Source organism: Mesoplodon bidens (assembly GCF_964165515.1).
Source record: "Mesoplodon bidens genome assembly, chromosome: 7".
In the NCBI taxonomy this organism is placed as follows: Eukaryota; Metazoa; Chordata; class Mammalia; order Artiodactyla; family Ziphiidae; genus Mesoplodon; species Mesoplodon bidens.
Window position 1 is genome coordinate 56,082,682 of NC_138164.1, and position 13,733 is coordinate 56,096,414.

At 53.9% G+C, this 13,733-nt stretch overlaps 1 protein-coding gene across 2 annotated transcripts in view; it reads left to right on the plus strand.

The window, feature by feature from the left end:
* The window catches only part of LMO1 (LIM domain only 1), a 40,868-nt gene that overhangs the window by 22,286 nt on the left and 4,849 nt on the right, over positions 1–13,733 (plus strand). For both annotated transcript variants that reach the window (XM_081239625.1, XM_081239624.1), the window contains one exon: positions 13,449–13,662. In XM_081239625.1, the coding sequence (XP_081095751.1) occupies positions 13,449–13,662 (214 nt within the window). The remainder of the gene's footprint in view (positions 1–13,448; positions 13,663–13,733) is intronic.

Consider the following 13,733-nt stretch of genomic DNA (forward strand, 5'->3'; position numbering starts at 1 on the left):
ATTGATCTGGAAGTGAATTTATTAACCACTGGGGAAGAAATCATTAGCGCTTCCTCTAAACATTCCCCAGGTACGCTTTATTGCCGCAGTTTACGCTGTAACTAAAAGAGCATTACCCAGGCTCAAGTTGTAATTTCCTTACAGAGCTGGCAGCCCACTCCCAAGCCAGGGGGTGGGAGGGGTTGGGGAGTCCCTGCCCCCTCGCCCATAAGTGGTCTGGTGACCCCAGCCCTTTCCCAGGGCTGCTCATTCCAGAAGGGGCCCCTTGAGGTCTCTGCAGGCCCAAGGCTTTGGCTATCTTCCTGGTGCCTCTCAGAGGAAGAGTGGTTCACAGTCGATCGTGTTTCTGTCTCGGGAGTGTGGCTTACAGTTGGGGGTTTAGCCTCGGGTTTGGAGAACTGAGGGGCAGGGGCTGTGAGTCACTGAGGTCATACAGGCTGGTTGTGGACCAGCTTCCCCACCCAGAAATGGGAAGGCATCAGCGGTAGGCTGATCGTACACTTAGAGGAACCAACGTGGCTGAGCAGGAACCCCGGCAGGAGCAGGGGCTGCCAGGAGCATCCTCTGCCTGCAGGCGTCCCAAGGCCCTCCTCCTGCGGGCCCTGGAACCTCCTCCTAGGTTTGGCTGGAGCAGTCTGTTCTGGTTTTTTTTTTTTTTTCCTTCTTTTTAAAATTATTTTTATTTTTTTGAATTTTATTTTATTTTTTTATACAGCAGGTGCTTATTAGTTATCCATTTTATACATATTAGTATATGTATGTCAATCCCAATCTCCCAATTCATCATACCACCACGACCCCCACCGCTTTCCCCCTTTGGTGTCCATACGTTTCTTCTGCTCAGCTTCCTGCTGAGGCCCACTGCCCCGTGTGTCCCCATCCACCTCACAGGGCAGGGCCAGGATGGTGCTCAGTATGCCATACATGGTCTGACAGGTGACAGGCAGCATGATTGTCAGCTCCCTGGCTACAGATACCATGCCTCAGATCATGCAGCCTGTGGCCACAGCAGCCTTCCCAGCAGCCTGGCTACCCTGTGATGCTTCCTCTCCCTTTGCACTGGGGGCTTCAGACCACTGTCATTTCCCAGGGCCTGCACTCCAAGACCCTCCCAGCAGGCTTTCTCCCACCAGGTTTCTTGAAGGGAAATTCACTTCTGAACCAATACCTTCTCCCTAGGAGCCCATGGCTGCTCTAGGATACAAATCCCTGCCTGCCTGACTCCAAAGCTCATGTTCTTAACAGCTTCATCCACTGGGGCTCCATGAGCCTCCTCAGCCTGGTTGGGGGTGCATGGGGATCTAGCTCACGTGGGCCTTGCCTTCGGCTCTTTTCATCCGGGTCTGCAAAGCAGAGGGGAGCAGCCCCCAAGGCCTCAACAGGAAGCCCCAGGATGGCACCTCAGGCAAGTACCCCAAGGTCGTGCTGGGTCCACAAGAGCCGAAGGCACTCCTGTCCCTGCGGCTCCCGGGGTCTTTCTCCCAGCTCCCTCGCCCTCCCCTCCCTCACGCAGCCCAGTGGCTAGCAGATGGGCCCTGGCTGCTTTGAGAAGCAAGCAGGACCCAGCAGCTGGCTAGACCAGGCCTGCCTGGAGGGTCCCCTCCTTGTGTCTAGAGAACACATTTAAAAGTTTGAATTCAAAATTGATTTTGAAGGGCCCTAATCTCCGATCCCCTGGCGCTCGTGGTGTGTCTGCAGCTCCTGCCAGACTCTCGTTTTCTGGTTCAGCGCATTGGTGCTCGCGTCTCTGTTGCTGTGAAATTGAGACTCGTCTGAGAGTCGGTGCCCTCCTCCTCCTCTGTGGAGGCTGCAGGCCCCTTGGGAGCCATGTTTCATTAGATGGGTGACGTGGGCTTTCCGGGTGCCCAGGGAGCAGTTGAGTTGCTGTCTGGGGAATGCAGCTTCCAGACGCTTCCCGCTAGTTCCCATAGCTGTGCAGCTCCAAGCAGCATCCTGCCAAGGGCTCTGGGGGCTGGCTCCAGCAGCCCAGGATGGGATGGGGCTTGGAGGAGGCTACAGATAGAGTAAGACTTGGGACCTGGGGATTTTCTGTAGCAAACTTCATGCGCTTTTTCCTCCTACTGGTCCTCAGAGGCTCAGACTAGGCGGGGAGTGGGTTACATCATTAGGCCAAAAGGTCCCTCAAGTGGAGAGTTGCAGGGGCTAGGTCTGTGCCAGGGAGGAGTGGTGCCCTGGCCACAGGTACAAAGGGAAAGACTGAACTGCCAAGGTTACACAGATGCCTGAGCTCCAGGACTCCACTGCAACCCGAGAGTTGGGATGTAGTATTTCCGCATGAGGAGAGGCACCGAGGGGGGCTTCATTCCTCATGGGTCTGCAGGGCTGAAGGACAGGATTGCTGCCCCTTTATCTAAGGAGTAGAGGGTTTATATTTGCACAGGAGCAGTCATTTCTCAGCTGGAGCCCTGGGGTGGGCCTATTCAAATTCCAGATAGTGGCAGGCGGGACCTAGGCACTGCCGCAGTTGAATCTGCATTTGTTTCTTAGAGCTGCATAGCTACAGGTGGGTGGCACGGGCAGCAGCAAGCCAGATTAAGGCTCCCATCTCTGGGGAGCCTGCCTATCTGCATCGGCCCACTCTGCGCAGCAGACTCTTGCCAGTAATATCTGGAGAGATTCCGTTCAGTCTCTTCATTCATTAATTGAACTGATTAAAAAACTGGTTAAAAAGTGACCGCTATGGGGTTCAACCCTGGGGACACAGTGGTGAACAAGACAGAGCCCCCAAAATAGACCTTCATGGGGCTTACATTCTTATAATAAAATTCTTAAACATTTTCTTAGGTAAAATCACAAGAAAGTAAAACAATTACAGATTGTGGTAAAAAAAACTGAGAAGGAAATGACCAGGGAGTCATTTAAATAGGGAAATAAAGAGATCAAGGCTGGCCTCTCTGAGATGATATTTAAACTGAAGCCCCCAAATGAGAAGGAGCCAAGCACATGAAGAGACAAGGAAGGGTGTTCTGGGAAGAGGGAAACAGCAGGTGCAAAGGCCCTGAGGCAGAAGGGAGCTCTGGAGTGTAGCTGAAGCACATTGGGGGTGGAGGAGCAGAGGCCAGAGCACATAAGGATACCATGGGCTTAATGAAGAGTGTGGACGATATTCCCAGCCCACTGGACGTTAAGGAAGGGTTTCAAGCTGAGCAGTGACCTGACCTACTTTGTTCTGAAAGATTTCTCCAGCTGCTGTTTGAAGCTGGATTGTAGATACTAAACAAGAAGCTGGTGGGGTGCTTAGCTGATAGTGCAGGGAAAGATAGTGGTGGCTCTGGAAATGGAAAGAAGCAGGTGGGACGGGGTGGGGACCAAGCAGGGAAGAGGGGATGAGGATGATGGAAGATCTGAAGATGACTCTGAGTTTCTGGCCTGAGCACCTGGCTGGGTGATGGTGTCAGGACTGTGAGGGGAAGCCTGGGTAAGGGTACAGGTTTTGGGGAAGGAGATCTAGAGTCCTATTTTGGGTCTGTTGCTTTCTAGATGTGTCTGGGGCTTTACAGAGACAACCTGAGGATGAGAAGAGAAGGCCTACACCCGTGCCGGAGGAGCACACATTGCAGATAACTATGCAGTTAACGTAGGCATCATTCCCTGTGACAAACTCCAAAGAGCACACGCAGCTTCTGATGTTTCAAAGTGCCCCTCAGATTCTGTTTGCAGCTGCTCCCACGTCTCTCGGTGCATTGTCCAGGTCCCCTTCAAGTTATCGACTGGGTCCCCTAAAGCCGTTGCCCAGCAGCAGGCTGTGCTGGGTTCGGCTTCCCTCAGCAAGGAAGACCCGTGAGATATGTGTGGAAACTCCTCAGCCCCTCCCTCTCTCCACACTGGAAGGTCCCCGCGGGCTTAGGCTTCTGGACCCACCATTCCTCAGGATGTTTGTCTCTGCCAGAACCTGCTGTAGAAATGCCTGCTGCTTCGGACTGCCACATAAGAAATGGGTCCTCTGGGGTGACACTGGGGACCAGAGGCCCATCCTTCCCTGATTTGTCCCTGTACGGTGTGTTTCAGAGCTGCCTTCTTTGGGCAGGGCCCAGTTTGGGTCCAAGCAGAAGTTCACTTACCCCATTGCTTAGGGAAAACATGACACGATGCTGCCTCTAGAGAGAGCAGGAAGGGGGTGGGGCACTTCCTGGCCAGCAGCCTGGGTCCAAAGCCCTGCTTGGCCACTCACAGGATGCCCCCGGGCCGGTTGTGTGATTTCCCTGACCTCAGGGTCATGATGAGAATGAGCCTTAACGAATATAAAGCATTTGGCCCGTAGTAGGCATTCGGTGCGAGGTGTTGTCATGTGGTCAAACGCCGCAGTTGTTTGGGGATGGGGCTGGACAGTGCTTCCCTTCGGCCTCTACTGTGGTGATCTGTGGAGACCAGGAGGAACTTGGCACTTCAGAGACGGCCAGCGTTTGCTGCACCCCCTTTAAATTTCTTACCTTCAGCTGGGCCCCTCTCCAGCTCCCCCCACACCCTCCCCTCTCCCCTCATTCACACAGAGCCCCTGGCTGTTGACTGAGGCTCCCCGGCTCTTGTGGCTCTGGGTCCGGAGCCACCAGCTACCCCCTCACAGCTCGGCTCTCCCCAGTGAGGCTTCTTCATCTCTCTCAAGGCCTCGATGCAAACATCTCTTCTCTGCCTCTACACGGCCTTCCTGCTCCCTTCCCGGCCCCTGTGCTGTCTTTGTCCTTAGATTCTGGTCTGTGTCCCCTTTCTGGCCCTTTCAAGATCCTACAGCAGCAATAGCTTCTGAAGGAACAACAGGTGAGAAGCAATAGCCTGTGACCCACCAGAACCTGGAGACAGTGCACTGCCTGTCATCCCTCCTGGTCTTAGTCCAGGCCCTGCTTTAAGTTTGCCCCCCAGGGTCCCGCCCTAGCATCACCTGTGTCCAGGCTGCACAGAGGCTGCCCCAGCAAACCTTCTTCACCTGGGCTGTTCAGGGAGGCCACGAGGTGTGTTCTGGGTGAGAAATGGAACTCTGGATTCCGGCAGGCCAGGGCCGCAATCCTCCCCCTGCCTGTCAGCTGTGTGACCTCGGGTAATGGCCTGAACCTCTCTGGGCCTCTGTTGAGTGGGGTCATCATTTAGTGCCTCAGGGTTAAAATGAGGATTCACTGAGACAACAGATGTAGTGAACAGTGGGTAAATGGTGGGTTTTATGAAGAGGCATATAAAGTCTTGACGGAGACTGAGGAGTCTCCTTCTTAGTTTTTTTTGTTGCTGCTGAGGTATCATATATATGCAGTAAAAGGCACAAGTCTCAAATGTTCAGTTCAGTGAAGTTTTCTGTATGTATGCACCCATTTAAACACCACCCAGATCAAGATAAAGGACATTTCCAGGACCTCAGCAGGCTTCCTCACACCTCCTGCCAGGTGATGATACACCCCATTATTCTGACATTGATCACCATGGATTGGTTTTCTGTTTGGGAATTACATATAAATAGAATGATACAGTATTTACCTTTCTGTGTCTGGCTTCTTTTGTTCCACGTTATACTGTCTGATTAATGCATATTGTGGTGTGTACTGGTGATTCCTTCTTTATCATTGCTGTGTACTATTCTGTTGTATGACCATAGCATAATTTATTATCCATTTTACTGTTGATGGACATCTGTGTAGTTTTCAGTTTGGGGCTATTATGAAGAAAACTGCTACGAATATCGTTGTACATCTCTTTTGGTGGATATAAGCTCTCGTTTCTGTTGGGCGCATACCTAGGAAGAGAATTGGGGGGTCATCGGATATGCATAAATTTTCTTAGTTGATTGTTTTTAAGCTACTGTATCCAACATTGTTATGAGTATTTCATGTCCATTATCTAATTCAGTCCTCCAAATAATCCTTTAAAGTAGTCTGTTCTCATTTAGCAGGTGAGTATATTGGGCAGTGATGGAGTCAGAATTCCAGCTGAGGCCACCTTGTCTGCAAGGACCACCGTCAGTGTGTACCTGCCTGCCTCTTCTCTCGGAGCCCCTTGAGGGGCACTACTAGAGTCAAAGGGGCCCGTCCCCCCGCCGCGCTGACCGCCATCCCGGGAGCCGAGCCCCCCAACCCCTAGGGGAGTTGGAGGCCACAGGAACCCCACTTCCCTCCCTCATCAAATCCAATGCGCAGCTACCGGCGAGGGGCTGTGCACAGGGGCAGTAATGAGCATGCTCTAGGTGGCTGTAGCCGTGCGCTTCAACAGTTGTTCTCGTTGGCTTTTGATTCCAAATGAGTAGGAAATGCTATTAGTTCAGGCCTCGCCTGGCGCGTGGCAAGGCCCTGGGATAGGAGTGCAGTGAGACGAGAAATTGTGGAGATAAAACTGGTGTGAAATGGAGGCCTTCGCACGAGGCTGGATGTGTCCGTGCGAAATGAAGTTACTTCTGAGAAAACGAGATTTAAAGAGATTCTGGAAAATTAGATTACACTTTCAAATTTCCTTATTAAACAGGATTGATGCCGAGGAGGGGCTGCTGGCTGGCTCTGTTTGGGAACCTACTCTGCAGTTCCAGGCCCGGGTGTGGGCCCTGCTGGGTACAAGCACCTTGCAGGTGGCAGGGACCCAGACCCTACCCCTCCAGCAGCTGACATGGGTGTGACGATTGTGGGACTGATCACTTCTGGATCATTTCCCCTGTTTTGCCTGGGTCCATGTGGGCGAAACCTCAGGGCTTGTGCTCCTCCATTTCCTGAGGAAAGTGGAATTAAAAACAGAGCACCAGGCCTCTCCTTCGTAGGTTTTGTTCAAATCAGAGCTTGATTTATAGCTACAATCCACTTTTTGGAAGTGTAGTGTTTTAAAAGGCAGTAAATGTGCATGTGACTGCTCAGGCGTATGTGTGTGTATTTTTATGTGACACCCATGCGTGCGTGTCCTTGGATGCAGGGGTGTGTCTTTTCATGCAACTTACTGAGCACCTACTGTATACTAGCACTGTGCTGGAGCCTGGAATAAAGCTGTTCTGGGGAGAATAAGCAGACACAGTCCCGCCTCTCGTGGACCTTGTACGCATGTGTGTGATTACACGTATGTGTGAAAGTATGTGTGCAGCTGTGTATGTTTGCACATATGCCCTGCATGTGCATACCTTCTGTGTCTCCTAATCTCTGTGATGTCTCCCTTCCCGGTCTCCTAGCACCTCAAGGTAAGCAGCGCCCCGCCTGGCATCAGAGCAGTTGAGTCCAGTGCTCGGGCCCTGAAGACAGGCTGCCAGGGTTCAAATCCCAGCTCTGTCTCATTCTGTGTGACCCATGACAAGTCACAGCCTTTCTTGTGCCTTAGTTTTCCCATCGTTAAAATGGGAATAGGTTTCATCTGGAAGGTTATTTGCTGGTTTCTGTGATGAAAGAGGTGCATTTAATGCAAGGTCTTATCCTACATACGCCTGAGGACATCCTTAGAAGTACAGGCTAGAATCATTCCCACTGTGCAGGTGGGGAGACAGACAGGCCTTGAGAGCCACAGTGATTTATCCAGGATCAAGAACAGGGCTCCACACAGGAGGCCAGACAGGAGCTGATCCATGGAGCCTTTAGGGCAGGTGCCCCACACCACCAGCGGAGCCTAGGACAGGCTCAGGGGGGAAAACGTGTCAACAGTAGACAGGAATGGGGCCTGCGTGGTACCCGTCTCATAAAGCAGTTGTGAGCTGAGCACTTCTCAGTGTTCAGTCAGTGATATCTCCCTGCAGAATGCCCTTAGCCCCCAGGAGAGTCCAGCCCAGGCTCCCTGCCTGTCCCCCAGTGTGAGAAAAGGAAGCCCCAGCACTGTTCTGGGCAGCTGTGTTTTGCTATGTGGGCACGGATTTGGAACAGTACTGAGGCATATGGAGAGATGATGAGAAATCCCAGGCCTCCCGGGGCACACAGAGGGACCTGCCCTGAACTGGGGCCCCCTGAGCTGCCACAGCCCCCTTCTCCTCTGACTGGTCCCTGAAGCAGCCTGTGGGACAGATGGGGCTGACCTCCTGCACACATTTGCAGTGGCCACTAGACTATCCTTTGGGTAAGGCTGGACTCTAACCAGTGCCTGCATGACTTGAACCATGGTTGCACGTTCAAATCAGGTAATTCTCCTCCAAATGTGCCCATCACTGTTGTAGCGGCCTGAGATGGAGCTGTGACTAAGGTCATCCTTCCCCATGTGCTGAATGGGGTGACACCAATCAGAGCTAACTTTTGACTGCCACGTTCGGTTCGTCCTGAGCACTTCACACGTATTAGCTCCTGGATTCCTCACAGAACTCTATGAGGGCCATTCTCATATTCATTTTATAACCAAGAGGTACATAGGAGTTAAGGTCATATAGTCAAAGGGGTCAGATAAACCCAAATTGAAGGAAACTTCATAATAACTGGCCCGTACTCTTCAAAAATGCTAGTGTCTTGAAACACAAAGAAGGGCTTGGGAATTCTTCCAGATTCAAGTAGACGGAACTTGACAGCTGAATGAAATGCATGATCCAGACTTTTATTTTGCCGTAAAAGATATTGGGGGAACTGATTAAATCTGAATGGATAGATAATAGTATTAGATCAATGATAATTTCCTGGTTTGGATCATTGTACTGGAGTTACATGAGAGAATGTCTTTGCTCTCAGGAAATCAAAGTATTTCGGGGTATAGGGGCTTCATGTCTGAAACAGATGAGTCAGGAAAAGAATTATATAGGAAGGGAGGGAGGGAGGGAGGTAGATGGACAGATAAACAGAGAAGAGTAAAGCAAATATGGCAAAATGTTCATATTTAGGGAATCAGGGTAAAGGGTATACAGGAATTCTTCCTATTCTTGCAAAATCTGGAAGTTTGAAATGTCAAGATAAAAAATTAAAAGAGCCAAAAAACAAGTGTCAGAACAGGAAAGGCATCCCAGGGTGCATGTTAACAGTATAACAGTTCCTGTTTGTTGGTCCCAGCTGGCTGCCAGGCCCTGTGCTGTGGCTTCCTCTGCAGAACCTTATTCTACCCTCACTATAGTCTGGAAGGAGACTAGTATGGCCCCATTTCACAGAGGACAGTTGGAAAGGTAAAGGGGTTTGTGCCAAGCCCTCCAGCTACTTGGGACAGTTCCCAGATTGGAAAGTAGGTTCTCTGAGTTCAAAGTCTGTGCTCTTAGCCTCAACTGCACTGTTGACTCTGACCTTTGGGGACGAGTGGGGCAGGCAGGACAAGGCGTTTCTTCCTGGAGCAATGGCGGAGGGAAGGCTCTAGGGCAGAAGCAAATGAGATCCATTTGCAGGGTGGAAAGGGACATTATTCCTGGGATTCTACAGGGAGCAGAGCCAGCAGTGCCAGGCAGGAGGTGCTGGCATGTGGGAGGAGGCCTCAAGTGCCAGGTGGAGTTCCCAGTGGTGGCCACAGTGGCTTCCAGCAGGGGAGCCACAGGGCATGACCTGGAGTGACACGGGGCTGGGTGGGGTGGGCATTCTGGGGAGGAGGACCTGCCTCAGAGGAGCTCACTGTGAGCAGAGGAAGTGCTCCACAGCCGGGCTCAGTGTGCTGTCCAAACTGGAGGCGTGGGTGGGACCGGGAGCCGGTGGCCTTGGCACCTTAGAGAAGTCCCATCCGAGGGACATGCTGTCCTGGGATAGGTGGGCAGGAGTTGCTGAAGACTTGGGTCTGGCCTGGCAGACCACTCTCGAGGATGCGGGAAGAGCTGAATGACCTCTGGCAGTGCCTCCCGGTCACCGGGACTGTCTGGCTTTTCCCCAGATTAAAGAGCTGAGGGTAAGTGTCTGGCAGCCGGATGAGTCAGACTGGGAGGCTGCCTCCTTCCACCATCAGCCCGCCCAGGGTAGAGGCGGGGTAGGAGTCTGGCCCATCTCCTAGCAAATGTGGTCCCCCTCACACCCCGAGTTTGGGGGAACACACGGGCTGAGTGAATTGGTTTATTTTGCTGGGTCTCGTGTGTGCTTCTGAGCGTGAGTCCACACGCCATGCAGAGGCAAACATCATCCATTGTAAAATATCAGTGTTTTCATGGGTGAGTAGTAATTACTGGGTAATGCTTTAAAACCTTTCCTGAAGGAGCGCAAAGCTGTTTTTTTCTAAAGTCAGGAGTACATTAAAAGGATTACCATGTAGATTTGATTTTTAGATAACGCTAAAATGGATCCCAAATGGACTTCAGCAAAGGGATGCTATCTCCTTAATGGAAAGTGCATGGCCCGAGGCTCAGCTCCCAGAGCCAGGCAGGGGAGGGAGGGAGGGAAGAGGTGTCTGCAGGGCCGACAGGCAGGCTGGGTGGGAGCTGGGGAGGCAGGACAGGAAGGGAGAACCCAGAGCCTCTGGGGAACATCTTGCTCTATTTGGGAGAAGGAGACTACAGATGCCCCCCTTAAAGGCCCTTCACCTTTCCAGGAGTGTTTTCAAGTCTCCTGGACTAGCCCAATGAGAGCAAACGGTGTGGGTGCTCGGTAAAGAAGGGAGGGGTGAGTCAGACTTCTCCCAGGACCTCAGCCTTCCCAGGCGAAGAAAGCTCGAGCTCCCCAGATGCTCTGGGACCTCCTCAGCCAGGCTGGGCCTGGTGTTCCCTGTCTCAGTGGACATCAGACACTGGCAGAAGCCATGTGGCTTCTTAAAGAGTTCTCCAGGACCCAGGAAGCAGAGTCCAGCACCCTAAAGCAGGGTATTCAGGCCTCACAGAGCACTTGCTGTATGCCAGGAGGGGGACCTGGGGCAGCGTGTGGCTTTGCTCCCCATATCCTCCCTGCATCCTCTAGGTGCTCGGTCCCACTGGTGATGGAATACCGGCTACCATGTGGTCCACAGCCCTTCAGGCTCAGCCTCTCTAGGAGCCAGGCCAGATGGAAGATGGAGCAGGACAGACGCTCCTAGTGCTGGGACCCCCCTTCATTTGGGGGCATAACTTAGTGGGCCAGGTGTATCCCCTGAGTAATGATGTTCCAGCCACTCACCCCCCTCCCAGTGACAGCACAAGTATAGAGCCCTGGGAGGGCTCAGGGCTGCTGGGAAGGGAGCCAGGCCTGCTGCTAGCCCTGGGGAGCAAGGGGCAAATCAGCCGTGGGGGGACTAGAGAGAGACTTGGTCTGGCATTTTCCAAGCTGGAATGTATATGCATAGCTATGCTGGCTGGGTGCTCCTTCCACAGGCCCCAGGGACAGTAGTTTTACCCTGGGAGCCCCCAGACCTTTCCATATTCAGCTCTTTGAACCCCTCCCCCATTTGATCCCTGTAGGCCAGGCCTAGGAAGGAGCCTCTTAGGCCCCCCTTAGCTCTCGGGTGGGCCTGCTCCCCAGCCACCTCTCTGGGCTCCCCTGAGCTCTGTGACCGCCGGGCTGGCCCCTGTCAGAGGAGACACAGGCGGGCCTGAGGACACAGTCATCCTGAGCCCCATCACTCTCTCAGACCAATTAACCTGTAGAGCTGCATTAGGCAACAAACTTCCCAGCTAACAGATGGGCCCCGCGGGCGCTGGAGGAGGGAGGATGCGCTGCCTCCTTCCTGCCCTCACCTGTCCTGCTGCTCCTGGGGGTTGGGGGGCCGCCCCCTCTCCAAGAGAAGTCTGAGGAAGCAGCGAGGCTGAGAAAGAGCATAGGAGGGAGGAAGAACCCCGGAGGCCAGCTTGAGCAGTGGCTTACACTAGCTCTTTGGACTGTCTGGGCCTCAGTTCCCCCATTTGTAGAATGAGAGCATTTGCCTGTACGAACCCTGAGGGCCCCTCTCACCTGACATCTGTGGATTCTGAGACTGAGGTCCTTTGGAAGCTGGTTCTCTCCTGGAGCCTGAGGAAGGGTCACAACCCAGAAGAGGGAAGGGAAAGGAAGCAGCTCGGACTCCGGGCTGGGGGCAGTGAGGGGGAGGGAGGGAGAGGAGGGATGCCAGGGAATGGGAGCTGAACCCAGAGCCCTGGAGAATGCAGGGGTCCTGTGGAGACCTTGGGCCCAGGGGGAGGGAGTGTTCGGGGGCTTGCTGGAAAACCGAGGAGGCAGGAGGGCGTGGGCTCTTTCCCTCAGCGGTGACCCCTCAACCCATCTGAGCCCTTGTGAGGGTCACTTAGACTTAGACAAGTGCAAGGCAACCCCACCATCCAGCTGGGCTCTGAGACTCTCTGCACTTGCCTCCAAGCCTAGTCTTCACCACCCTCGAGCCTCAGGACTCCATGTGGATATCCAGGTTCCCAGACAACATCTGTCCCCACCTCCTTCTCAGCTGCCCCTCCCTATGGCCTCAGGGCCGGGGGCTAGGAGCCTGTGCCTCTGTGCACACACATGCCCACGCCTGCACACCTTGCCTGTGTGCACGGGGCATGTGTGGCTGGCTGTACATTCTTGCCTGGTGGGAGGTCTGCCCCTCCCTCTGGTCAAGGCCACGCTGCGATTCCTGTCTTCTGTACTTACCACTTCCTTGCATGTCGGGAAGCTCACATGGGCCCTGGGAGAGGGCCGGTGTCTCCAAGATTCTTATCCTGGTAGGATGAGCAAGGATGCTGGGGCACTGATGGACAAGTACTGGCTAGGGCAGGTAGGAAGTTTGAATCTAGCTAGAAACATTCCTGAGGAAAGCTTCAACTAGGCCAGGCCCAGCTACCTCCCCAAGCACTGACCAGGAGCTCCAGAGCTCCTGCTGCCCCCTGGGAGTATCACAGGGGCATCTCACTTTCTTCTTTTTTTTTTATTTTTTAAAATTTATTTATTTTTGGCTGTGTTGGGTCTTCGTTGCTGCGTGCAGGCTTTCTCTAGTTGCCGGGAGCGGGGGCTACTCTTCGTTGCGGTGCGCGGGCTTCTCATTGTGGTGGCTTCTCTTGTTGCGGAGCACCGGCTCTAGGCTCGCGGGCTCAGCAGTTGTGGCGCACGGGCTCATTTGCTCCACGGCATGTGGGATCTTCCCGGACCAGGGCACGAGACCGTGTCCCCTGCATTGGCAGGCGGATTCTTAACCACTGCGCCACCAGGGAAGCCCTCACTTTCTTCTTGACGCCTCCACAATCAAGAGTCTGTAGCCTGACGTGTTAGGTTAAAATGGTCAAGCACACAGCAGTGTGAGGAAGCCTTGAGGTGGCAAAAAGATCTGGGAGTTCTAGTGGACCCCAAGCCCAAGATTCCATTCTCAGGGCTGCCGAAAGAGCCAATGGATGGTGTCTGCATAAGGAAGCCTCAGGCCTACCGTGGATCACACGGCACAGGGGGCAGTGGCTGGATGGAGAGGAACAACTCAGGGAAGCGGGCGTGAGGACTAGCTGTGTAGAGCAGCTGCAGCAGAGTAGACGCGGGGCTCCCGCAGCTTCTGGAGGACCTTCACGGGGCAGGGGAGGAGGCTGTGCCATGCAGCCCACACAGGGCGGGACCCAGGCCCAGGGGAGGTAGCTGCTGGGGAGACAGGGAGGGCTTCTGGAAGGGGGCAGCAGAGAGAAGCAGAGGGATGTACCCTGAGGTGGGAGCCGCAGGGCCCACCGTGTCCATCTGTCTGTCCATCCGCAGGTATGCCGATGCTCTCCGTCCAGCCCAAAGGGAAGCAGAAGGGCTGCGCGGGCTGCAACCGCAAGATCAAGGACCGGTACCTGCTGAAGGCACTGGACAAGTACTGGCACGAGGACTGCCTCAAGTGCGCCTGCTGTGACTGCCGCCTGGGCGAGGTGGGCTCCACGCTCTACACCAAGGCCAACCTCATCCTGTGCCGGCGCGACTACCTGAGGTGGGCGGCCCTCCACCCCATCTGCCCCCCAAGCCCTTCTGCTCAGAAAGCCCCATCCTCCAAGGCTGGCA